This window comes from Dendropsophus ebraccatus, chromosome 14 (genome assembly GCF_027789765.1).
Source record: "Dendropsophus ebraccatus isolate aDenEbr1 chromosome 14, aDenEbr1.pat, whole genome shotgun sequence".
NCBI lineage: Eukaryota > Metazoa > Chordata > Amphibia > Anura > Hylidae > Dendropsophus > Dendropsophus ebraccatus.
The window spans coordinates 27,297,656-27,321,685 of NC_091467.1; the positions used below are offsets into that span (position 1 = coordinate 27,297,656).

The 24,030-nt window shown below is 43.4% G+C and overlaps 2 protein-coding genes across 3 annotated transcripts; one reads left to right on the forward strand and one right to left on the reverse strand.

The window, feature by feature from the left end:
- Positions 1 to 52: 52 nt before the first annotated feature.
- On the forward strand, positions 53 to 9,985 carry FKBP10 (FKBP prolyl isomerase 10). Its single transcript, XM_069953922.1, has 10 exons — positions 53 to 395; positions 4,422 to 4,567; positions 4,659 to 4,848; positions 5,339 to 5,484; positions 6,405 to 6,594; positions 6,976 to 7,121; positions 7,264 to 7,453; positions 7,604 to 7,746; positions 8,898 to 9,061; positions 9,317 to 9,985. Exons 1-10 carry the CDS (start codon positions 202 to 204, stop codon positions 9,500 to 9,502), a joined length of 1,695 nt encoding a protein of 564 aa, XP_069810023.1. The 5' UTR covers positions 53 to 201; the 3' UTR covers positions 9,503 to 9,985.
- Positions 9,986 to 10,064: 79 nt separating this feature from the next.
- LOC138773028 (7-methylguanosine phosphate-specific 5'-nucleotidase A-like) lies at positions 10,065 to 21,752 on the reverse strand. 2 transcript variants are annotated; one of them, XR_011359869.1, is made up of 10 exons: positions 21,361 to 21,752; positions 17,550 to 17,648; positions 17,121 to 17,190; positions 16,992 to 17,038; positions 16,380 to 16,465; positions 15,659 to 15,748; positions 15,388 to 15,550; positions 13,906 to 14,106; positions 11,146 to 13,543; positions 10,065 to 10,963 (listed from the first exon to the last, which is right to left on the reverse strand). XR_011359869.1 is itself a non-coding variant. In XM_069953923.1 (9 exons), the coding sequence occupies exons 1-9, from the start codon at positions 21,580 to 21,582 to the stop codon at positions 13,433 to 13,435; spliced, it is 1,089 nt and encodes a 362-aa protein (XP_069810024.1). In that variant the 5' UTR covers positions 21,583 to 21,752; the 3' UTR covers positions 10,065 to 13,432. The 2 variants fall into 2 exon arrangements, 1 of the variants encoding a protein (XP_069810024.1); XM_069953923.1 differs by having other exon boundaries at positions 10,065 to 13,543.
- Between the last annotated feature and the right edge of the window lie 2,278 nt (positions 21,753 to 24,030).

A 24,030-nucleotide genomic window follows, 5' to 3' on the forward strand; every position in this document is an offset into this window, starting at 1 on the left:
TAGAAGTAGAATCCACTTCCTCTCTCCTTTGTGGGAAGCACCGTCTCCTCCCCCCTAGCCAAACATCCAGCCTGAAGCCCCTGCTTCTTTCCACGTTAACAAAAATTCCTTTATAACCAGAGACTTGGCAGTCAATGAAGGAACAGTAGAGAGGAAGCAGAGGCAGCAGTGACAGTCTTCAGGGCCGAACTATCTGCAAAGATGATTTTCAATAGTCTCATAGTGTGGCTACAATTCTTAATCTTATGTGTTTCTTCTGAATCCGGACCCTTAGAAGATGTCGTCATTGACCGCTATGACATTCCCAAGATATGTCCCAGGGAAGTTCAGATGGGAGACTTTGTAAGATACCATTACAACGGGACTCTTAAAGACGGACAGAAGTTTGATGCCAGGTACTCATCCCTCTTATGTAGGGTCGGTGGCGGTGGTGGTGGGGGATACTTAGATTTGTTACCCCATTGTGGTTTTATATGCACCCTTTTCATGGGCTCTATGTTATTTTTCGCGATGGAACCTCTTCTTTTTATTGGATGTCACCATTTTCTGTATAGGTTTCTCTATAAATCTGTTATATCTAATATTAGGCTTCTACAAATATAGAGGATAAGGTAATTTACTTATATAGCACCAACATATTCCATAGCGCTGTACAGTATTGTGGCACTGGAATTCATAATCTTAACTATAACTGAATCCATTCATTGGTGGTGGTGATGGTGGGGGGGAGTTCAACCACTGGGATCATAGATGGTGGGAGGAAACCCATGCAAACATAGGGAGTACATGATAACTCCATGCAGATGTTGCCCTCGGTTGGGTCAAAACCCAAGACCCTCATGGCAGTAGTGCTAAATACTAAGCCATCTTTACATGGGTTATCTATCTACAAATATGGATGGAGTATCTCCTACCCATTCATTGGTGGGGGCTCAACCACTGTGATCATCTATGATGGATTTGACTACTGACTATTATAGACCAGGAGCTCAAGTGGCATTTTGGTCGGGGTCGGGGTCATAGCAGTTAGACCCCTATCAAATGGACAGAATCAATCATAGACGTAGTCATAGAATGATGGACCTCTTCTCTATGGTGGTGGAACTCTCTTCTCCTATGATCTTCCCCTTCTTTGCTCTATTATTTGGACCCTCGGCCAACGAGATAACGTCAGTTTTTACAATTTTCTTTAGAAACGTCTTGTAGAATGAACCTTATAATATGGATTATTCTTATGGTGAGGTGGACATTGTTGCTGGTCACTTTGTAGATTGTCAGCTCATACTGATAGGACTCTTTCACTTCAGTAGTAATAGGTTCCTTATGAAAGAACTTGTGTCCTGCTGCACACTGTAGACATCGGGGGAGGTCTCCAGTAGCTATAGGTTTGGGGGATGGCGTACTAGGGTTATAGTGAGTGCACTATTGTCTTTGTTCCAGATGTTGCACCCTCCAGCTAACTTCTACTGTACACTGAACACTGTAGTGTTAATAGGTGGTTGGGCCTAGCAGGAGCCGGCTGTGAGGGAGGCGTACATGTGTGGTGGGTGGGATTCAGGCCTCTATTTGTAGACGTGGCTGAGCCAAACATTGCCTGCAGCGCTGGCTGCCTGTGGATGCCCCATTCACAAGGGGTCTGCACGATGCTCCACGTATCCTAAAAAGCAAATCTAGCTGTTCTGGGAAAGCTGGTTAACCCCTTTTATTGCAGACTCCCAAGGCCTCAATGAAATGGGCATATTACAGATTTGTACAGAGTTGTACAGAATTCTAAAAGTGCATGTCCCTTTAAATATACCATCAGATGCCCCATGGAGGGATTCTACCTAGAAGCAGAGTTATAGCCCCCTTATTGCTGTAAACTAGGTAGACTTGCCCACTAAAGCTGTAGGAAAGCTGGGTGCTTGCACCTCACATCCATGCAACTGCTACAGAGCCTGGGTTGTCGGCATCCTGTATCCTGTATTTTAAGGGGGGAGAAATGTACAAGGATCTGAGCATGCATGGTTTTTTTTAATGGAAAATGGTACTGCCATACTTCAAAATGTCTTGATGTACCCCTTAAAGGGTACTCCGGTGAAATTATTTTTCTTTCAAATCAACAATGTCAGAAAGTTATATTAGTTTTAATTTCATTTGATTTGAACTGATTGATTTAATTTCAGCCACTGTATGTCCTGCAGGAAATTGTGTATTCTTTCCATTCTGACACACTGGTCTCTGCTGCCACCTCTGTCCATGTCAGGAACTGTCCCGAGCAGTAGCAAATCCCCATAGAAAATGTGTTCTGCTTTGGACAGTTCCTGACATGGACAGAGGTGGCAGCAGAGAGCACTGTGTCAGACTGGAAAGAATACACCACTTCCTGTAGGATATACAGCAACTAATAAGTACTGAAAGACTTGAGATTTTCAAATATAAGTAAATTACAAAACTATATAACTTTCTGGCACCAGTTGATTTAATAGATTTTTTTCTTTTCTCTGGAGTACCCCTTTAAAAACGTTTTTAGCAACTTCACATGGAACCAAGGGATGGGGAACACTGCTTTATGAGGACTGAATTCAGAGCTTCAAGGTGTAAGAACTTGGTCCATGATATTGCACAATGAGCATTTATTTCTTCCAGCATTTAGAGGAAAACTCCAGGCAAACCTCGTGTTATGCCTAATGCAGAGTCTGAGGGGTGGAGCATCCCAAGGGAATTTAAACATCAAAGAGAGAATCTCTGTGTCATGCTCCACCCTCTTAGGCCCAGCACTATGCATAACATAATGTATTAGTATTGCCTAGAGTGCTTCTTTACCCTTAAAAAAGTAGGCACAACTTGGCCATGTCAATAGGTGTTCAGACCGCAACTACATGTAAGACATATATATAAAAATATGTCTATGTAAAAAAAAAAGCATACATACCCCTCGAAAATGTCCAAACAAAACAGACAACTAGTATTAAACAATATTTCTGAGGGGTTCCCCATACCCACCTACTGGTCATCCATACTGGCTTTGTAATAATATTCCACCAGGGCCTGTTTGCCTAAGAATCTATTGGAATGAATACCAGAGCGAGGAGTGGTGAGCATGTAAGAACCTGAGTATATTCTACATCATCAGGGCGTGTTCAGACTCTGCAGCCTCCATGACATCAGTTCATTTGCATCAGAAAACCTTAGCCAGAGGGAGATTACAGTCTGATAACCTCTTCGCTGACCCTGTGGTTCATGTATCCTAAAGAGACAATAACATAGAAATCTGAAATGGTGGGGATGGTGACGGGTAAATTCATGTATCTACAAGTGGGTTAAAGCTTAAGTATCACATAGATTGATTTGATTTCTAATTGATTTCTATTTTCTGACTATTTTTTTTTTATGTTTTAGTACATTTTTATGGGGGCAGCCATTTTGCTTGAGCAGCATTTAGCAAGAGGCTTTACAGCAAGCCACGGAAAATGAACATCTCCAAACCCTATTTTTATATGGGAAATGTTTGTAAGCATGCTCTGTGACCTGTGCAGAAGTCCTCTACAGGGAAGGGATGCTGAGCTGGTGTCACTTTTTAGTGTTGTGCTGTACACAGGGCCATTTCCAGGCTTTCTGCCGCCTGAGGCAAACCTGGGCACAATTTCAGGATTATTTTAAAATACAGATGGTAAAATGGAGAATTTAAAAAAAAAATCACAAAAAAACCCCAAAAACATTTAACAAAAACTTCAATTAAATAATAGGTCATTTTGATGACACATTCCCTTTAAGGCATTTAGAAATATGCTTTACAGCAGGCGTCATGGACATGCCCTATCCTAGCAGACCCTATCCACATAAATGGGAGAGTTTTCTAGGCATGCTCTGGGACCAGTGCAGATGTTGTTCTACAAGAGTGGGGAGACTGAGCGTCCGATATTGTGAACAACAGAACTTGTAATCCTGTCTTTGATAGTAAGGAAGACACTGCTTGACATAGTACCCCAGTCGGTAGGGTTAAATTACATACCCTGATATATCTGGCCTGGAAGTCATCTTCAAAAATTATAAGCCATTCAAACATCAGGGCCACACATCTTGCTTAGTCACACTAAGGCCAGCCTTCCTTCCCAGTAGGCAGTCCCACCAAGGCTTTTCCAGAGGTGCATTATGTAAAACCTAGTCATCAGCCATTATGACTGGATTTTATTTATTCTATTTTTCTATCTTTGGCTTTGTAGTCTGGACCGCTCCTTTAACTAATTTGAATAGCTGTCAGGGAGCGGCCCAGAACATACAACCAAATAAAAGCAATGGATCTCAACAAAACTGAAAAAACTGTATGTTTAAAATATATATTACAAATTTCTTCTTTTTCCCTTACACTATGACAACCAATTTTTACAGTGAACTTGCCCTTTAATCATGATTCCTCCATTGTTTCTGTGTACTTGCAGTTATGACAGAGGTATCCCTGTAGCAGGATTTGTGGGAATAGGTCGTCTCATCACTGGTTTGGACAGAGGGATTCTGGGTATGTGCGTGAACGAGAGACGGAAACTGATTGTCCCTCCACACCTGGGATATGGCAGCATAGGAGTCCGTAAGTGTCATTGGTAGTCCATGCTCTTATGTGATTGTACTGCCCCCTAGCAGATGATTTCTGAGATGACGTATTATTTGTTCTTACTTAGCCGGGATGATCCCTGCCGATGCTACTCTCTACTTCGACATCATCTTGGTGGATCTGTGGAACAAAAAAGATGAGGTGCAGATCACGACCCTAGAAAAGCCCAGCCAATGTAACAGAACCGTTGTCGACTCCGACTTTGTGAGATATCATTATAATGGAACACTGTTGGATGGGACATACTTTGACTCCAGGTAATAATGCATACTTACCTTCTCCCGGGCCCTCGCCTATTCTCCATCTGGTCACCCGATCTTTTGACTTCAGCCTGCTTCCATGATGATCACTTAGTGCAGGACCTGCGGACTAACCCCATTGACTGTCTACATTGGTATCCCATCTCTTGCAGCCATAATGCCCCTTTAATTTAATATAGAGAGTTTGCTCTATGGAGGACCTAGCACATGCATTACATGGAGGATGTGTAATACTTCCCTCCTCCTGTGGTGGCACTACAGGGAATTGAACAGGTTCCACTACAGATTTCAGATGATCGCCGGGTTTCCCAAATGATAAGGAACCCTTTTAGCAAAAAGGGATTCTCCATATTGGACAAGTCCTTTACCATTTCAGTCTTTAAAGCACTTGCATTAATTATAATACTGTATATATAGGGTTTTAACACTGCATATAAAAAATTGTTCATATTGTCAAGTAATTCAATATATCTGAACTTCCCTACAGCTACAGCCGCTCTAGCACATATGATACCTACGTGGGGTCAGGATGGTTGATTAAAGGCATGGACCAAGGCCTACTGGGCATGTGCGCTGGAGAGTGGAGGAAGATCATTGTGCCACCATTTTTGGCCTATGGGGAAAAGGGATATGGTAAGTACTATAAAAAAAAAAAAAAATCCTGTATAGGTTTAGATAATTTTTTTTATTTCTTTGAACACCACTTGTTAGGGACAGATGCTAGATAGTTGAATAGAAAGTTAGAGCTTGTCGGCGAGTGCAGTCCATGTAATACTTTACTAGGGAGAGGAGTCATTGTGAGGGCCAAAAATGAGATGACGAACCATGCAAGCGATCAGGAAAGAAATGGGGAATCATGATAGGGACCAGGAAAAAGATGGGGAGATATGCTGGGGATCAGGTCTGAAATGGGCGTCAATAATGGGGACTAGGACAGAGATGCAGAGCTATGCTGGGGAACAGGAGACAGATCCATGCTGGGAACTCGGAATAAGAGGTGTTCAAAAATAAGTTCCACCAAATAAAGAAAAAAAATGGAGGAAGGCAGGGGGTGCAGAAAAATAATGTAAACAATGTAAACTCACCCGTCCTGGTGTTTCCTTAGTGCTGCTCATGGGTCCTGCTGCCAGATGTCATCTGCTGGAAACTGAGTATGTCACTTATCCGGCTCTTCCAGCTGCAACGAGATTGCCCGCTTAGCCAGTCAAAGACTCGGTTAATGTCCCGCCCAAGTCACTGATTGGCTGAGCGGGCAATCACTCAGCCAGGTACGTGACATTGCAGATGGGAGAGCTGCAGGACAGCAGTTGCTGTCAGCTGGACCCAGGAGCGTCGCTATGGGGCACAAGGATAGGTATGTTTCATTTATTTATTATTTTCCTGCACCCCTTGCCTTCCTGTCATTTTTGGATTTTGTGGGACCTCTCCTTTAGGTATCCCTCACCTCAGTAGCCTTTACTAGGTACACTGAAAACTGAAATAAAATGGATAATAGCTGAAAGTGTCTTTATGGAATAGATGGCGATGTAACTCTTGTTTGTCCTTGTCTCTAGGGACAGTCATCCCTCCACATGCCTCTCTGGTGTTCCACGTTCTAATGATAGACTTTCACAACCCCAAAGATGGGATTACAGTGCAGAACCAAGTCCGCCCTCAAAACTGCAGGCGCAAGGCTGTTACAGGAGACTTTGTCCGTTACCACTACAATGGCACCCTCATGGATGGAGTGTTGTTTGACTCCAGGTATGTGAATGATTCCTCCAGAACGTTGTTGTCTTTCTATCTGCACTGAAGGCCAGTCAAGCTTCAGTTGTGAAAGTGCTATTTCTATTATGGCACTACTGTGTATGGCCACCTTTAATATCGTATGAAATGGTCACATTTCTCGATATGTTTTGTACTATTCATAACTACTTTGGCTTATTTTGTACTTGCTCCCACCAGTATCCCTATAGTTATCCAACTTTGTGGTGTTACAATGGGTTTATGTCTTACCCTCTGTATTGAGCTCTAGAAGACTTAGGAAGATGACGGGAAGACCTCCATTACAGTGGCTTGGGCTCTCTCTCATAAATGCATAGAATGACTGTGTATAACAAGTACGTCTTATGATTGTCTCCACAGCTACTCCAGAAATAACACGTACAACACATACATCGGAATGGGTTACATTATTGCCGGTATGGATGCCGGTCTTCAAGGCGTTTGTATAGGAGAATGGAGAAGAATCATCATCCCTCCACATCTTGCATATGGAGAAAAGGGAGTAGGTAAGTAAATTAGGGCCCAACCAAGACTTCCGCTAAATTCATGTCTATCCTTGAGCGTCCATACTTCTGACAATAAGCTTTGTTTTCCAGAAGACCATTTTACTTCCATAGCTGTCTCTATAACTATCTCTATCACCATTAGGAGAAAATATTCCTGGATCTGCTGTGTTGGTCTTTGACATTCATGTGATCGACTTCCATAATCCCAAAGACAGTGTTGACATAGAGGTGACCTATAAGCCGGAGGTGTGCAATGTTACTTCTCAGAAGGGTGACTTCATCAAGTATCACTACAACTGTTCCCTGATGGATGGAACCTTGCTCTTCTCATCGTGAGTATCTGTATCCACGCAGTTATCATTATAGTTTACGTTACACTTAGTTCTCTTGTAGAACTAAGGATGACAACCCATTCATTGCGGTGCTGTCTGTGGTGAACTATGGGTAACAGCAAACTTAGACCTTATACAATTGTCTTTCAGACACGTGTTTGAAAATCCACAGCAGATTAGCCTGGGCATGAACAAAGTTATTGATGGTCTCGATATAGGTCTGACGGGAATGTGTGTAGGAGAGAGGAGAACGGTCATTGTGCCCCCCCACTTGGCACATGGAGAAAGTGGAGGTGAGTCTTGTCTGAATTCATCTATTTAACACTTTTTCATTAAGCTGAAGGGGTGGTAAATACATGGATGGGTGCCCCATTACAACTGTCCTTCCTGTCAAGGGCCATATACTATCCATATGTGGTCTAAAGGAATGGAAGGTAGTATATAGTTTGATCACACCACCAAGCCATATCTCAATGACTAGATGGCCAAAAGGCAGCAAGTCATCTTATTAAAGAATATTGTCTGGAAGGTGTAGAGACTCTAAACGTGTTTGCCCATCTAGTTCCTGGATTCCTTCCTTGAGACCACATCCATGCTCATCCGGACATGTTTTGAACACTCATCAGTTCCATCTTATAAAAAAAAAAAAAAAAAAAAAAAGTATAGTTCATTTGGAACCCATACCCCATTTGTTATCCTTGCTTATGGACAGCTACACTTCATCTTAGCCAAAAGGCCAAGCAGCAAACTCTTATAGACATCTACACTGACTACATTGTCCGAGCAGAACTTAGAAGGAAGGGCTGTCTGACAGCCGATACATTAGATAACATGAGCTCATTCTGTTTCCTGGCTCGCTGCTTAAAATCTTAAAACCAGATGATGTTTCCACCTCCAGAGCGTATTGACTTTCCACAGCTTTAGTGTTTTACCGAGGAAAGTGGAACATGTCTTGTTAAACAGGATATTGTTAGCGGTGGTTATGCACTTATTGGGAGAGATGGGCAGTATTGCCTTCTGAACACCCTGGAGAAAAATTTGGTTGTGACCATGTAGTACCTGGAAAATTGAGACTCGCAACTTAGGCTCTACGGACTCCTTTTTTGCACATGTAGTTCCCAGAGAAATAGTCTAATGCAGTTTCTGAGTCCATTTTCCCTTCTATGACAACTTATTCTGCTGGGCAATGGTTTTGTCTTGTTTGGCATTTAGGGCTCTTTCTCTGCAGTTCTGCACTTGGTTTACTTTGGCCATGTCAGTAACTCTACAATCCATCTTTCCACCATCGTCTGCCAACGTAAGACTGTTGGGCTGCCTTATGTACATATAATCGTCAGACAACTTTAATCTTGCATGTATGACCAAGCTTGTCTTGTTCAGAATCTGTCTTCTAGCGGATCACATAGTACTGGCTTGCTTGAATATTTTGTTTTCTTTACTGTAGCTCGTGACGTACCTGCAAGTGCTGTGCTTAAGTTTGACATAGAACTGGTCCATAGAGAAGAAGGAGTCCCAGAAGGATATCTGTTTATTTGGCTCCAAGATACACCTGACAATCTATTTGAAGAGATGGACTTGGATAAAAATGGAGAAGTTCCTTTGGAAGAGGTACATTTTTTTTTCCCCCTTAAAAATTTTTTTTTACAGGTTAAATAATTTTTGAATAAAAGTAATGTACAAATCTATATACCTTTCTGACCTCATCCAGATTTTTTTTTTCAGAATACCTCTTTAATCTTAATAGGCAGTTTCCATCTTTCTTTAATGCCTTCTACCGATACCCTTGACAGAGGCCTACCTCTATATAAAATAAATGTAATTTCCTGGAATATACATTTTAATTTAATACTTTTGTATTTCCAGTTTACCAGCTTTCTGAATGCTCAGGTGCAAGAAGGGAAAGGCCGATTTAATCCCACCGTAGACCGTGAAAAGTCCATCTCTGACATGTTTATAAATCAAGACCGAAACAAGGATGAGAAAATCACCGCTGATGAACTGAAACTGAAGACAGAGGAGGAGGCAGATAAGGTTCACGAAGAACTATAGGAGGAAGCGTGCTGAAATATCAAGAAGATGCCAGTCCCTCCTGTGGTATGCACCATGCCTGTATGGGTTCTTAATGCACTGCGACTTCTGGAACCCTATTACAGCCAGGCGCGGCTGTGACCTGTTGTAGATCATTGGGTTACAGGCTTCTAGCTGTGAGGGCATTATCTGGCAGCTCTGCACAATACAATCCACGAATGTGGAAGCAATCCTGATCTCAAAGGACAGAAATGATGGACAACAAGCAGGGAATCAAAGACTCCATGCAATTGCTAATGCAACAGACTGTACTATTAGTATTTGTTTCTTGTGCTTAGAGAGTATTGCACCTTCTATAATAGTCCAAAGAATTCCTGAATCTCTGCCATAGAGGTTCAGCTCTCCCCATCCACATCAACAACATCCCAAATGTCACATGCTGTTCACAACAGGACACAATTGTTATTTTTGCAATTTAATTTTCCACTATTAAAACAAGTGGTTGAATTTTACAGTAAAACTGACTGACGTTTGATTCATTATATTCAATTATACAAAAAAAACAAAAACAACAGATAAAGGGTAATGTTTTCATTGGTGTTTTTATTAAAACAGATGTATTTTGTAAGCTCCTGATCCTGTATGAGAGGTTAGGAGGTGGCTGATGCACATTGTAATACGTTACATGGTAAGTCTTATGCATAGTTGATGGACTAAAAAAAATAAATAAATAAAAAATTCCGCAATTGGGGGATGAAAATAGATGAGAGTGGACTTATAGACTGGAGTATTGGTATATTGCTGACATTGACATTTATCCATGATTCGTGGTGAAGCTGTAGCACGATTGGTTCTTGTAATCTGTGAGGGTCCATACCCAATGAGTGGAAATTGAGCTTGCTGAACAATCATGTTCACAAGTACCTTTATTCTGGGGTCCCTCATACATCTCCAGTCCTTTAAGACTGTCCTATTATCTCCACAGGAAGAAGGGTTGGTTCCTATTGCTTCACCAATCTACACTTGCAGCACTCACATAGAAGTAGTGTAGGTCTCCACTTTAAAAACAATTAAGGGGCATTCACTTGTTCCATGATTATAGTTTGTGCACGGAAGATTTGCTCTGGCCTGCAATCAAGGAACTTCTGGCATCATAAGTCAAGGATGCCAGGAGCTCCGCATAACATTACGCAGCACACTTATAACACAGCACCAGCATGAATTTATGAGGGATCGGTCCTGTCAGACTAATCTGATCGGCATCTATAAGGGTTTAGCTATAGACTGGACCTGGGGGAGTCTGTGGACGTTGTGTATTTGGACTTATTAAAGGCATGTAAGGTTGGTGTACAAATGAGGATGCTGGGACCCGGCTGAAATATGTAAATGGGTCAGTGGTTGAGGGACAGAAAACAGAGGGTGGTTATTGATGGAACATACTCTGATTGGGTCACAGTTACTAGTGGGGTAATAATAATAATGCTTTAGGGTATAAACCCACACACCGTATATGCAGCAGATATGCAACAAATACGCAGCAGATTTGTTGGTACATATTTGATGCTGTGTTCAGTTATTTAGATCTAATCTGCTGCGATTTTGCTGCGAGTTTGCTGCGTATCGCAGCAGTAAATACGCTGCATATACGGTGTGTGGGTTTATACCCTTAATCTAAATTCACCTATCTGTATGTTTTGGGTGTGGGAGGAAACCGGAGTACCCGGAGGAAGCCCATGCAAACACTGAGAGAACATACAAACTCTTGGCAGATGTTGCCCTTGGTGGGATTTGAACCCAGGACTGAGCCACCGTGCTGCCCCATGACCTTGTAGAGTGGCTATTTTTGCAGATGATACTAAACTGGGTAAAGTAATCACCACAGAGGAGGATAATATCTTATTACAGAGGGATTTGGAGAAGCTGAAGGCTTGGGCAGAGAAATGGCAAATTAAGTTTAAATGTGGATAAATGTAAGGTTATACATTTGGGCCACAGAAATAATAAGTACAGTTATGTGCTAAATAATAAAACACTGGATAAAACTGCTTCTGAAAAGGACCTGGGGGTAATGGTGAACAGTAAACTCAACTTTAGTGATCAGTGCCAGGTAGCGTCTAGCAAGGCTAATAAAATAATAGGATGCATCAAAAGAGGTATAGATGCTAAAGATGAGATCATAAGTTTACCTCTTTATAAATCACTGGTCAGACCACACACATGGAATGCTGTGTACAGTTTTGGGCACCGGTATATAGGAAGAACACAGCTGAACTGGAGCGGGTGCAGAGGTAACCCACCCATTCCCTTAAAGGGGTTATCCAGTGCTACAAAAACATGGCCACTTTCTTCCAGAGACAGCCCCACTCTTGTCTCCAGCTTTGGCGGGGTTTTGCTTCTCCGTTCCATTGAAGTGAATGGAGCTTAATTGCAAACCGCAGCTCAACTGGAGACAAGAGTTGTGTTGTCTCTGAAAGAAAGTGGCCATGTTTTTGTAGCACTGGATAACCCCTTTAAGGGAATGGGTGGGTTACAGTACCAAGACAGGTTATCAAGCTTGGGGTTATTTAGTCTAGAAAAAAAAAAATGTTTTAGGGGCGATCTGATCACAATGTACAAATATATCAATACACAGTACAGAGATCTTTGTAGTGGTCTTTTTACTCCTGGGTCTGTAACAATGGCAAGGGGTTATCCTCTACATCTAGAGAAAAGGTTTCACCATCAGCACACACGCGGGTTCTTTACTGTACGAGCGGTAAGACTGTAGAACTCTCTGCCACATGATCTTGTCATAGCCGATTCATTAAATAAGTTCAAGGGAGGCCTGGATGCTTCTTAAAAAATATAATATTACAAGTTATGGGCATTAGGTTTCTGGAAATACACTGATCCAGGGATTATTCTGATTGCCATTGGAGTCCGGAAGCAATTTTCCCCCTGTGATGGGGTAATTGTCATCAACCTCGTGGGGGTTTTTGCCTTCCTCTGGATCAACACAATATGGTTTCTCTAGGTTAAACCTGGTGGATTCTTGTCTTCTTTCAACCTTATTAACTATGTTACATCATCCATACACTGACTGTAATCACAGAATGTGTGAATGCCCCCTTAGTGGAGTGTGAAGATTCCATGGTGCATCTCCTTAAGATGTCAATACATATAAGATAGCTGTCAGCCAAAAAATTATTTAGCAGACAGCCATCTTTCTCTATCACATACACAAGGACACATGGCTCGAGCATATCTATGTTTTGAACAGTCAGAGGGGATAAGAATTGGCTATACACATACCATAGCTTTTGACCGACAGCCATCTCTTCCCTCACTTCTGTTGTTGAAGACCTAAACGGCCCCAATACATATCACACAGATTTTTGGTTTGTCCAACACATATTGCTGTTTGATTTGTTAATTTGTGAAATTGAAGGAATTTAAAGGAACCCTCTAGCTATAATATTCGGATATGCCTAGTACTTAGCTTCTTGAGGGGCAATGCATTTTTAACTTTGTGTCATGCTCTCCCCCTCCCTTTTAATAGACATAACCCAGTATCCGTTATATCAGGAGTGTTTCTATGACCCTCTCACAAGTTTACCATTGGATTGTATCTATTAGGGGAGGGATTCCCAGGGAACAGCCATATCCCAAAGTAAAGGGCAGGTTTGGCATGCAAATATTCACTGCCCCCTTGTATCAAACCGTACACTACTGGCTTTATAAAAGTGATCATGGCTCCTCCCTATAACACCGTTTCCTGAAAGTCTTGATCTGAGAAATGGTGCTGGGTTGACCACCAGTTACAATGACTGAAACCGATTAGTTACTGCACATTTTAGAAGGGTCTTGGAAACGTGACTACATAAATCTATGACATCCTAGGGTAGAGCTGGTAGGAATCCGTACTGGCTTGAGGTTTCATAAGACTTAGCACAGTGCTGTTTTTAGAGGAGATCAATTCTTGGCAGTTATGAAGTTGAGAATACCGTTCACTATATCTAAGGTCTCATCTCTGATCAGGACAATGTCGTAGGACTGTAAAAACTGATCTGTCAGCTCTTCAACCTGCAGGGACAAAAGACAAAAGGACAATAAAGATACAGTTCATATTCTCATTGTGTGCATCCTATTGTGGGCTTTGCCTTTGCGGCAGCTGCCTGGTACTAATTGTAAAGTTAAAAGGATTATCCAGTGCTACAAAAACATGGCCACTTTTCCCCCTCTCTGGTCTCCGGATTGGGTTTGAAACTCAGTTCCATTAAAGTAAATGGAGCTTAATTGCAAACCACACCTGAACTGGAGACAAGAGAGGGGGGAAAGTAGCCATGTTTTTGTAGCGCTGGATAACCCCTTTAATTTTTATTATCTATTACACCGCAAAATAGTTAAGTTCACCATAAATAATCTGGTTCTGCGCTTGTCCTCACCTTGTCATTGAGGAAGCCGATCCTGAGAATGTTCTCCACAGTAGTGACTCCTTCAGACATCGTGAGGTCGCCCAAGGTATCTCCAAGGAGAAGAATGTTAGTGCGGTGGCTGATCTGCTTGAAGTACTCAGTATCTCGCAGCACAGTGTTATTCTTGTTGTATGTGTGAATTAATTTACCCTTAAATCCTGTCAGGATGCCCTGGAATGAATGAATGAAGGTATTGGTATAAAATCACCAGAATACATTGTCACCTGTCCTGAATACACATACTCCCCCTTGTGTCATTTAGATACAAGTACAGAGAACTCATTCTGCCTTGTATGTGGGTGAGAAGATGTGTTCACCTCCTTCCGGTCCCAAGACAAGTGCTTAGCTGATCTCTACTCGCCGAGATATCAATCTTGCTGCAGGAGGCCACAACCTAATGCAATACTAAGCATGGTAAAAATGCACCCCTAGCTTGCAGAGATGGAAATGAGGAGACTAAGCAAATTAGGGAGGTATATAGGAGAACCGAGAAGTGTGTTCCAAAATCTAGAAAATGTATTTTAGATCATGGGGGGTATATAGGAGAACCGAGAAGTGTGTTCCAAAATCTAGAAAATGTATTTTAGATCATGGTAACTGCCTTTAAGGGTAGCTTCACATGTACCGTATCGCAGCAGATTTGACTAAATGAGTGAACACAGCATCAATCTGCTGTGGATCCGCAGTAGATTTGACAGTGTGCTGTGTTAATTCATTTAGTCAAATCTGCTGCGATACGGTACGTATGAAGCTACCCTAAATAGGATCTGTCCACTCTCCTGTTTTAAGGGCAAATTATTAACCAGGAGCAGTGCTATTAAAAAAACAAAAAAAAAACTCTTTGGCCGATAATTGGCCCATTTATAAGTGACAGTGATCAGCTGAGGATGAAGAAAACACCTGATCCTTTACTGTTCGCATCTTTTGGGCAGGTTTCAAAAATGTGTAAACAGGGGTTATGCTCACAATAGCAACAAAGAGAAACTGAGAACACGGATAGACATGTATCCGTGCTGTCAGTTTCAAGATCACAAGCAATGCATACTTACCTTCTGTGCTGTTGTGTGTTCCAGCGTCCCACTCTCCTGTCCTCCGGCTGCTGCATCTCCAGGCCTGAAGATACAGGACGAGAGAGCTGGTGGAGCGGGATGATGTATCACAAGCAACGCTGATGGTGTGTATGCACTGCTTGTGATCTGGAAACTGACAGCATATTCGTGCTGTCAGTTTCCATAATTGCACAAACGATACAAGGATCGTTCATGCAGCCCGACTGCTTGATTTATCATGCCATGTAAAAGGCACTGCAAAAGAGCACTGACCAATCCTTGAATATATTTTCTTGATACTGGGGTATCACTATTCCCCATGCCAATAGGATGTGTAAAGAGCTCCAGAAACATTATGGAGGATGCAACTAGGAAAATAACCTAAACTCCATAGGTTACTTACATTATCATCAAAATCCATGTAGTTAGAGACCACCTTAATATTGGAATGATACACGCCAGCCTGGCGAATAATCTCCTCCAGGACGTCACCGATTCCAGCAGAGAAGATAAAAAGAGGGACTTCACTTTGGTACAAGGTGTCGAAAAACTTCTCAAAGCCATCCCTAGAAAACACAAAAATGAGACTTGCAAATGAGGACACTTAAAAGAAGAGAGATATGAGAGGGGGCGGGGATGGAAGGCATCTACACATATAAGAGCTAATATATTACCTTAATCTGGCCTGTGAGTCCTTCACAACCTGTGACAGCATCTGCTTTTCAATCCTCTGTTCACACAACAGAGTGTGAGCTTTACTCCACCTGGAAGACACAAACAGATCAGGATACAACTTCTACTGGATTAGGGGGAGTTTCGTAGAGGGAATCTGGCATCACTATCATCATGTCTGAACCAAGAGTCATCAGGGCGGTATCAGTGACTTCTCCCCGTCCTACCAGCCTGGATTGATTTATCCAGGAGAAAGAGATCAATCAAGTAGGCAGGGCAGGCAGAAGACAATGGAGGCTGCCCCAATGACTCATGTTTCATGCAGCATGAAAGTGACGACAAGTTCCCCTTAAAGAAAGCCTTCATCTCTCTTGGCGTGATCCCCTTTGGATTTCTGTTTAGTATAAACACCACAATGGACAGCAAAAGTAAGAATAGGTGTCATTTATTAATAATGATCAGACATGTTTTGAGGAATTACCTTTGTCTTCCTCAGGTCCATGACACCTATTTTTTTTTTTTTTTTTTTTAACCATTTTCTGTGGTCATGTTATTACTGCATGTTTTATACTAACTAATATCCACATGGGTATCGCACCAAGCTAGCACCACTTTTCAACCCCTGCCAGCCCTTCTACATTTAAGCACCACTCTCACCAATGATTACAAATCAGATGTATTAATAATTATCAGCAAGAAACAATCTGAAATCCACCACCTTACCATTCCACCATGAGAGGGTACTTTTCTTGACTGGTCCGATTTGGGTCAATTTCCAGGGGATAGTAGATATTAAAGAGATCTTTCAACTGCAGGAAGCGCAAGACATAAAAATATTGTAGAAATCTACGTACTATGGCTAGCGATCTACATTTAAAGGGACTATGAGAACAACTAATTATACATAACCCATAGGGTACAAAGATGTTAGTGAGGCGTTCTCCTGTATATCTTAGCGAGGAGCTGCTGAAGGCAGAGGCTCTCACTTCGGAGGGTACTTTGTGGGCAATTATTGTATGGCTGTCTACTCATCTTAATGGGAGACAACAAACAACTTCTACTACTGGTTGGTGGATGTGCTCAGGCTGCTGCTAAATAAGTGCAGATGTGGCCCGAGTGTAACAAAAGCAGATTGGGATTCAGTGTAACCACCCTTCATATGCTGGTCATTCAGAGCGTTACGCTGAGGATTGGAAAAAGCCAAGAAGCTCCAGGTTTCTGAAAGCCCCATACAAGTGATCCTCTCTGACTGACATGGCAACGGGTGGAGATTCTAGCCATGTAAGAATTACAGGGAGGAACGCCGAATATAACCCGTCTAAGCCGGCCACCTACCTTCTTCCTGCAGTCCTCACTAATCATCTTGCTGTTGTCAATAATATCTGTGTAGGAGAGACGTCCGGCAGGTTTATTAACCACACAATGATACAGGCGGCCAGCAGGGGGCGACAGGCACATACTCACTATAGCAGGTAGGACTTCTCTGGCCATTATACTGGAAACGACTCAATGTCATGTCAAAATCAGAGATCACCTGTAAAGTGGAATAAGAGAAGTGACTACGCTGAGAATTTATAGCGATACTGACTGATTTACCTACAGTGGCAGTTCATAGGGTTACATACAACTCCAGGTATAGCCTCGCCGGTAGACTCAACCACACCCCACAAGATTGGCCGTTCTGATAACGCTTAGTTGGTCCCTGTCAGTCACTCAGATCCTTACATTTGCCCCTTCTCCTGCTTCCAACACATTAACTCCAAGACCTGACTGATCACTTGTTGCCTAATATACCCCGACCAGTCAGTGCTATTCACTGCACCAGTCACATGTATTATAGTCATGGCTGATGAGTGTATATGTGATATACTATGCTGGATCTATGTAACTTACCTGTAATTTCTTATCCCCTCCATTCTGTAACGCCAAGATCACCTGTCTGACGTTTTCTGGGTCCTTCATGCGGACAGTGTCTTTACTCAGCTCTGGGATCTAAGGATATAATACAGAAATGAATTAGAGATCTATTCTGGAAAGACACAATGATGGAGTATGCTGAGGATAGGCCATCAATGTGGGATCATGGGGATCTGGAAATTACCTAGCAGGCACCACACGACACAAAACTGAGTGCCAACCCCCATGCTATAAAACACACAAAAGTAAGTAAACATAAATCCATTGTTCATGCACCGCTCCATCCCGCCCAGTAGGCCCCCATCTGTACCGCCCCCCCCCCCCTGCACCTACTCCAATCCAGCATCTCCCTGTGCCATTCAGCCCGCCCCCTTCCTTGCTGCCGATGCCCAGCCGATCAGGAGCCTGAGACAGTATACTGCTCCCTGCCACAGTTTGCAGCTGGCAGGAGTGGGATCGGCGCTGGGAGCCTGGGTCGAGCTGGATGGTAAAGCTAAGCCCAGGCTCCCAGCGCCGATTGCGTTCTTGCTATTTGCAAACTGCAGAAGTGAGCAGCATACTTTCCAGGGCTCCTGATCGGCATTCAAGCGCCGTTCCGTGCCACTGAGCTGACAGCCTGCTCGCAGCCCTGGACAGGGGACACTCTTCTGGCACTTGAATGCCGATCAGGAGCCCAGGAAAGTATGATGCTCGCTGCTACAGTTTGCAAATAGCAAGAATGCAATCGGCGCTGGGAGCCTGGGCTGAGCTTTACCATCCAGTGCCAATCCCACTTCTGCCAGCTGCAAACTGTGGCAGTGAGCTGGCAGTGAGTGGCTCCTGATCGGCTGGGCATCGGCAGCAAGGGAGGGGGCGGGCTGAACGGCACAGGGAGATGTAGCCTGGGTGAGCTGGATTGGAGGAGGCGCAGGGGGGTGGTACAGATGGGGGCGGACTGGGCAGGATGGAGTGGTGCTCCCAAACCCAGGCGATGCCCCAAATGCTCTAAAGCCCCATATTTGCATAGCGGCAATTAGCTAATTATTAAAGAATGCGGAGATGCAGAGGAGCGCTTATAATAGCTATCAGCTCCTAAGGTAAACAGCTTCTGCGGCATATCAGCAGGTTCTCTTGGCAGAACCTGCTGATAGTGCCGCTTTAATCATATCATAGCAATTTATCATGTCATTTATCATAGTGCACAGTGCTGATAGATGCGCTCCACTCACAGTGCCAGGAACACCGCATTCACGATTCAACAATTATCATGGTTGGCCCGCGACTTTGTCCAATTTTTTTTATTTTGGCCCACTGTGTATTTCAGTTTGACACCCCTGATGTACACCTTTAAATAGGAGTGCCAAGAGCAGCAAATATGAACAGTGACCACATTAGAAAAATCCCAACGAGTTACAGGCGTATTACACACATGGACGAAATTGTCGGTACCCCTCGTTTAATAAAAGAAAACCCACAACGGGTGCAGAAATAACTTGAATCTGACAAAAGTAATAATAAATAAAAACAGACATTGCTTTTCAACCATGATTCAACAGAAGAATTTTTAAGAATTTTTAACGACAATAAATTTTTTTTTGTAAAAAAATAAAAATAAAAAAGGCAACATAAAAAAAAAACACTGCTCTTTGAGGCTATGTTCCCACAATGTTAAAATAAGAGAAGCTGTTCTGCAACAATGGCCGTCACTTGTCCTTATTTTTACATCATGGGAATACAGCCTGAAGATAAATGGGGCATCAGCTTCTTGTCCTCAAGACTTCATCAGGGGAAAGTAACTGCCTCTAAATACAAGATATTTATATGACCAACACAGGTTGTGCAATCAATGAAACGGAAAAGTGGTGTGTGTATATATATACATACATACACACACACACACATATATATGATGTTATAAGATCATCACCCTTCCACGTCCCTAAATCTGGCCAACCAGGGTCCACACCGCTACTTCACTAAATTACAATCTGTACATGAGAGGAGATTACATGATCACAGTCCCCATCTCTCAATACAGACCGGGGCTCGCACAGGTGCACTAAGTAAAATGATCAAACTTAGGGTGTGTTTACACAGAAAGATTTATCTGACAGATTTTGGAAGCCAAAGCCAGGAATGGATTTGAAAAGAGGATAGACCCCAGTCTTTCCTTTATGACCTGTTCCCTGTTTATAGTCTGTTCCTGGTTTTGGCTTCAAAGATCTGTCAGATAAATCTGTCTGTGTAAACGCACCATTAGGGCCCATTTACACAGAAAGATTATATGACACATTATCTGCCAAAGATTTGAAGCCAAAGCCAGAAACAGACTATAAACAGGGAACAGGTTATAAAGGAAAGCCTGAGATTTCTCCTCTTCTCAAATCCATTCCTGGCTTTGGCTTCAAATCTTTGGCAGATAATCATTCTGTGTAAATGGACCCTTAGATCCAGGTCAATCTAGTTAAAATCTGCACAGGAACACAGAGAACCTAAATCATCTACAACAACCATGGTCTTTGCAGGCGCACTAATGAACCGATACAAATCATAGTACTTAAAGTGACTGTACCACAAGGCCCAGGCTGAAGCACTGGAGGCGGGCCGACCCACCCTTAGTGGGAGGAAAATCCCGCCCCTCTATGATAGGGTTCTATTAATTCTAATGGAGTCACATCATGGAGGGGCTGGGGTTTCTTCCCACTAAGGGTGGGTCGGCCGCCTCCAGTGCTTCAGCCTAGGCCTGGTGGTACAGTCACTTTAATCATTGTACTGCAGCCTCCTTATAGTTTAACAAGCATAGCGCCATACATTTTGTAGTGGCAGATCTTGGTACTGCAGCTCAATTCCACTTCAAAGGGTTGCCATTAGAGATGAGCGCAACTCGAGCATGTGTCCTAGGGCTTCAGACAACTTCTTCAGCCACCGGCAGGGCCGGATTAAGGTTGGAGGAGGCCCCGGCCGACAATTCCCCCCCAAAATAAATAAATAAACTATACTGTGATCTATACAGATGGATGTTTACTGTAAGTGACTTAGCACAGACCCCTTCTCGCTCCTGGCTGTATGGCTCAGCATCCTCCTCTGTTGCCCACGTAATGGTCAATAGAGGCTGCAGTGCATTCCCACATTGTGTTTGTGTTAATAACGCAATGTGAGAACACAGCACTTTCTGTGCGCTGTTGCCCACTGTGTTAGGGCCCTATTACATGGCCTGATATCCTCGGTAAGCAGCAACGGTCTGCTAGGGTTCGGGCTGGTGGGGGCCCCCTAAGTGGTGGAGGCCCCGGGGCACGTGCCCCTGGTGCCCTCCCTTTAATCCGGCCCTGGCCACCGGTAATCAAATGCCGAATGGTGGGACTTGAGCGCGCTCCAGTTGCGCTCATCTATAGTTGCCATCAATGTTATAAACCCAGACAACCAATTTAAAGGGAAACTGACAGCACGGATATGCCTATATCCATGCTGCCAATCACAGGAGCATCCCATACATATACCTTTGGCAATGCTCTGTGATGTCTTTATTTTGGGCTGACAGTGTCAGAGGTGTGTCCGTCATACTGCCAGCCCACTATGTGCAGTACCAGGCACAGCCACTACAAAATACATGGCGCTGTGTGGCTTCTAGTGAAGGGGCTGCAGTGCTGAAGCAAACTGTGATGGCAGATCTGATCAGCAGGGGGTGCAGTGTGTGTAGAACTCTCCTGCTCCTGCACAACTACAACTCTCAGTAAGCCCATGCTGGGAGTTGTAGTTGTATAGCTGGTGCCAGTACCCCTATGCAATGACTATGCGTTTTCTTACTCACCAGCATGCTTCTTCTCCACTGGAACACACTGCGGTACCTGACAGCAGCAGCAAGTGAGTGGACGGGCCCTCTGACAGCCTGGACTGCAGGGGATGAAACTCTACGTACAGTATAGAGCGCACTACTACTCAGCACAGCGCCCCCTGATGGCGGGACACACGCGGACCTGTATGGAGCCGGAACTACAATGACTGCTACAGGGCTCCGCTTGATTACATGCATATGCGCCGCATACGTGTATTTCACGCACAGCCCCTACAGCAGTAGGTTGAACGCCGCTTCCGGGTTCCGCACATTACTTCCGGGTGACGTAGACGCTTCCTGACGTCGCTGGATAGGGCCGTCAGCCATTTTATTGGTTAGGGAAAAGTATTTACTTCGTACAATGTAATGTTTCCTTGATTTGGATTGAAATGGGAGTACTACTAGTTCCAGCAGTGTTTTACTTTATGCGTCATAATAAACACAATCGAGAAAGATTTCTCAAGCTGTCTTTTAATAAGAGACGATTGGTTGCCCATAGCAACCAATCACAGCTCAGCTTTTATTTCTCATATTACTCAGAGAAAATGAAAGCTGAGCTCTGATTGGTTGCTATGGGAAACATAGAATTATTGTAATACACACACAATAAGTCTCCCACATATTTGGTGTAGATTTAAAGCTCCTTCCCACCATGTCATTGGTTTTCATTGACTAAAAGTGACTCTGTGAGCCCCTGACTGCCCACAAAGCTGATGGCACCACTGTCTTTATTGTCTGTGGGAGTTTTTATTTTCCTAAAAAGAACACCTTTATTTGGGCTGTGAATGGTGTCAAAGAGGCAGGGCCTATCATGCCCTCTGCATACAGCACAATGAGATGTAGTGGTGCTTGGGCTACAGCGAATTACAAGCTCCACCTCTTTGACACCATTTGCAGCCCAAATAAATGTGTTTTTTTATGAAAATAAAAACACAGGCAGTAAAGCTATGTTCTGAATGCTTTTAATGATATCCAGAGGGTTACTGATTCACTTTAAGACTCTGAAGCCCGCATGTGCGATATACTCTGACCAAATGGAGAGACAGTATCCCCACCAATGGCGTAGCTACCATAGAGGCAGGGTAGGCAGTTGCTATGGGGCCCGTGCAGGAGGGGGGCCCAGGGGGGAGAAGGTAAGAGCCGTCCTGTGTCCTTCTGCTAAACCCTTTAAAACTCTGTGCAGAGGTCAGGGGTTATCAGTGCACAGCAGTAAAGCAGATGTCACTTTGTCTTCTGGACTTTGGGTCACCTACACACTGCAGTACATAAGGGGTTAAGCAGAAGGTAGTCTGCTCCTGCACCTATGTATTTAACCATAAGCGCTCCTAATGGGCCTTTATAGGTAAAAACAGTGGACTGACAGAGCAAGCAGCCAGATGAGAGTGTCCCTGTGATAGTGTACTGTAACAACTCAATAACACTACTTTAGATACAGTACCATAAACAATACACTACATCGACTTCTACAAATAGTGCGCCCCCTGTTGGACACTCCATATGAATTACACCTGATTTGTGACGGCACTTTTTTTTAAAAAGAAAATCTGAAGCCTACCTGATCTACTAAATGAAGGGAAATAGCACTATATGTGCATTTTCCATAATTAACGTACATTAGGAATTTGTCTAACTTTCCTGTTATATACTAAAAAATATGTTTCGGCCTGAGTTGTCCTTTAACCCCTTAGCGACCCATGACGTATCTGATACGTCATGGCGCCGCGGGGGGTGTTCAGAGCGGGGTCCCGCCGGGACCCCGCTCTGAACGGCGCTGATCCCGGCTGACACGTGCAGCCGGGCAGTGCCTCTCTTAGCCGGCGCGGGTCCCGTTGCCGCGCCGGCTAATTAAGCACTTCAATGCAGCTGTCAAACCTGACAGCTGCATTGAAGTGCTTTATGCACAACATCCCTGGTGTCTAGTGGGTCGGATCTCCCCCCCGCAATGCGATCACGGGGGGGAGATCCGTTCTTCTGCCCGTGCCGGGCCTCAGCGTCGGAATGACGCTGATCCCGGCTCGGCAGTAGATTGCTATGGCCTGCAGCAGGCCATAGCAATCTATGACCGATCTCATGGATCTTTGCTGTGTATATACACAGCATTGATCTCTATGAGAGATCAGTGCTATGTATATACAAGCCCCCCAGGGGGGCTTCTAGTCCATGTAAAAAAAAAAAGTAAAAAAGTGTTTTTATTAATAAAAAATCCCCTCCCCTAATAAAAGTCCAAATCACCCCCCTTTTCCCATTTTATAAATATAAATTATTAAATAAATAAATAAATAAACATATTTAGTATCGCCGCGCGCGTAATCGCCCAAACTATTAATTAATCACATTCCTGATCTCGCACGTTAAACGGCGTAAGCGCAAAAAAATTCCAAAGTGCAAAATTGCGCATTTTTGGTCGCATCAAATCCAGAAAAAATGTAATAAAAAGCAATCAAAAAGTCGTATATGCGCAATCAAGTTACCGGTAGAAAGAACGCATCATGGCGCAAAAACTGACACCTCACACAGCCCCATAGAACAAAGGATAAAAGTGCTATAAGCCTGGGAATGGAGCGATTTTAAGGAACGTATATTTGTTAACAACGGTTTGAATTTTTTACAGGCCATCCGATACAATATAAGTTATACATGTTATAT

What these genes read in the sequence shown, in the direction of transcription:
- LOC138773028 (XM_069953923.1), bottom strand. Translation starts at nt 21,582, where the DNA reads ATGCATGTAATCAAGCGGAGCCCTGTAGCAGTCATTGTAGTTCCGGCT. An exon ending in GAGAAGTCCTACCTGCTATA is followed by an intron (nt 17,039 to 17,120) that starts GTGAGTATGTGC and finishes TCTCCTACACAG; the next exon opens with ATATTATTGACAACAGCAAG. An exon ending in TACCCTCTCATGGTGGAATG is followed by an intron (nt 15,749 to 16,379) that starts GTAAGGTGGTGG and finishes TGTGTCTTCCAG; the next exon opens with GTGGAGTAAAGCTCACACTC.
- FKBP10 (XM_069953922.1), top strand. Translation starts at nt 202, where the DNA reads ATGATTTTCAATAGTCTCATAGTGTGGCTACAATTCTTAATCTTATGT. An exon ending in CTATGGGGAAAAGGGATATG is followed by an intron (nt 5,485 to 6,404) that starts GTAAGTACTATA and finishes CCTTGTCTCTAG; the next exon opens with GGACAGTCATCCCTCCACAT. An exon ending in GAGAAGTTCCTTTGGAAGAG is followed by an intron (nt 9,062 to 9,316) that starts GTACATTTTTTT and finishes TTGTATTTCCAG; the next exon opens with TTTACCAGCTTTCTGAATGC.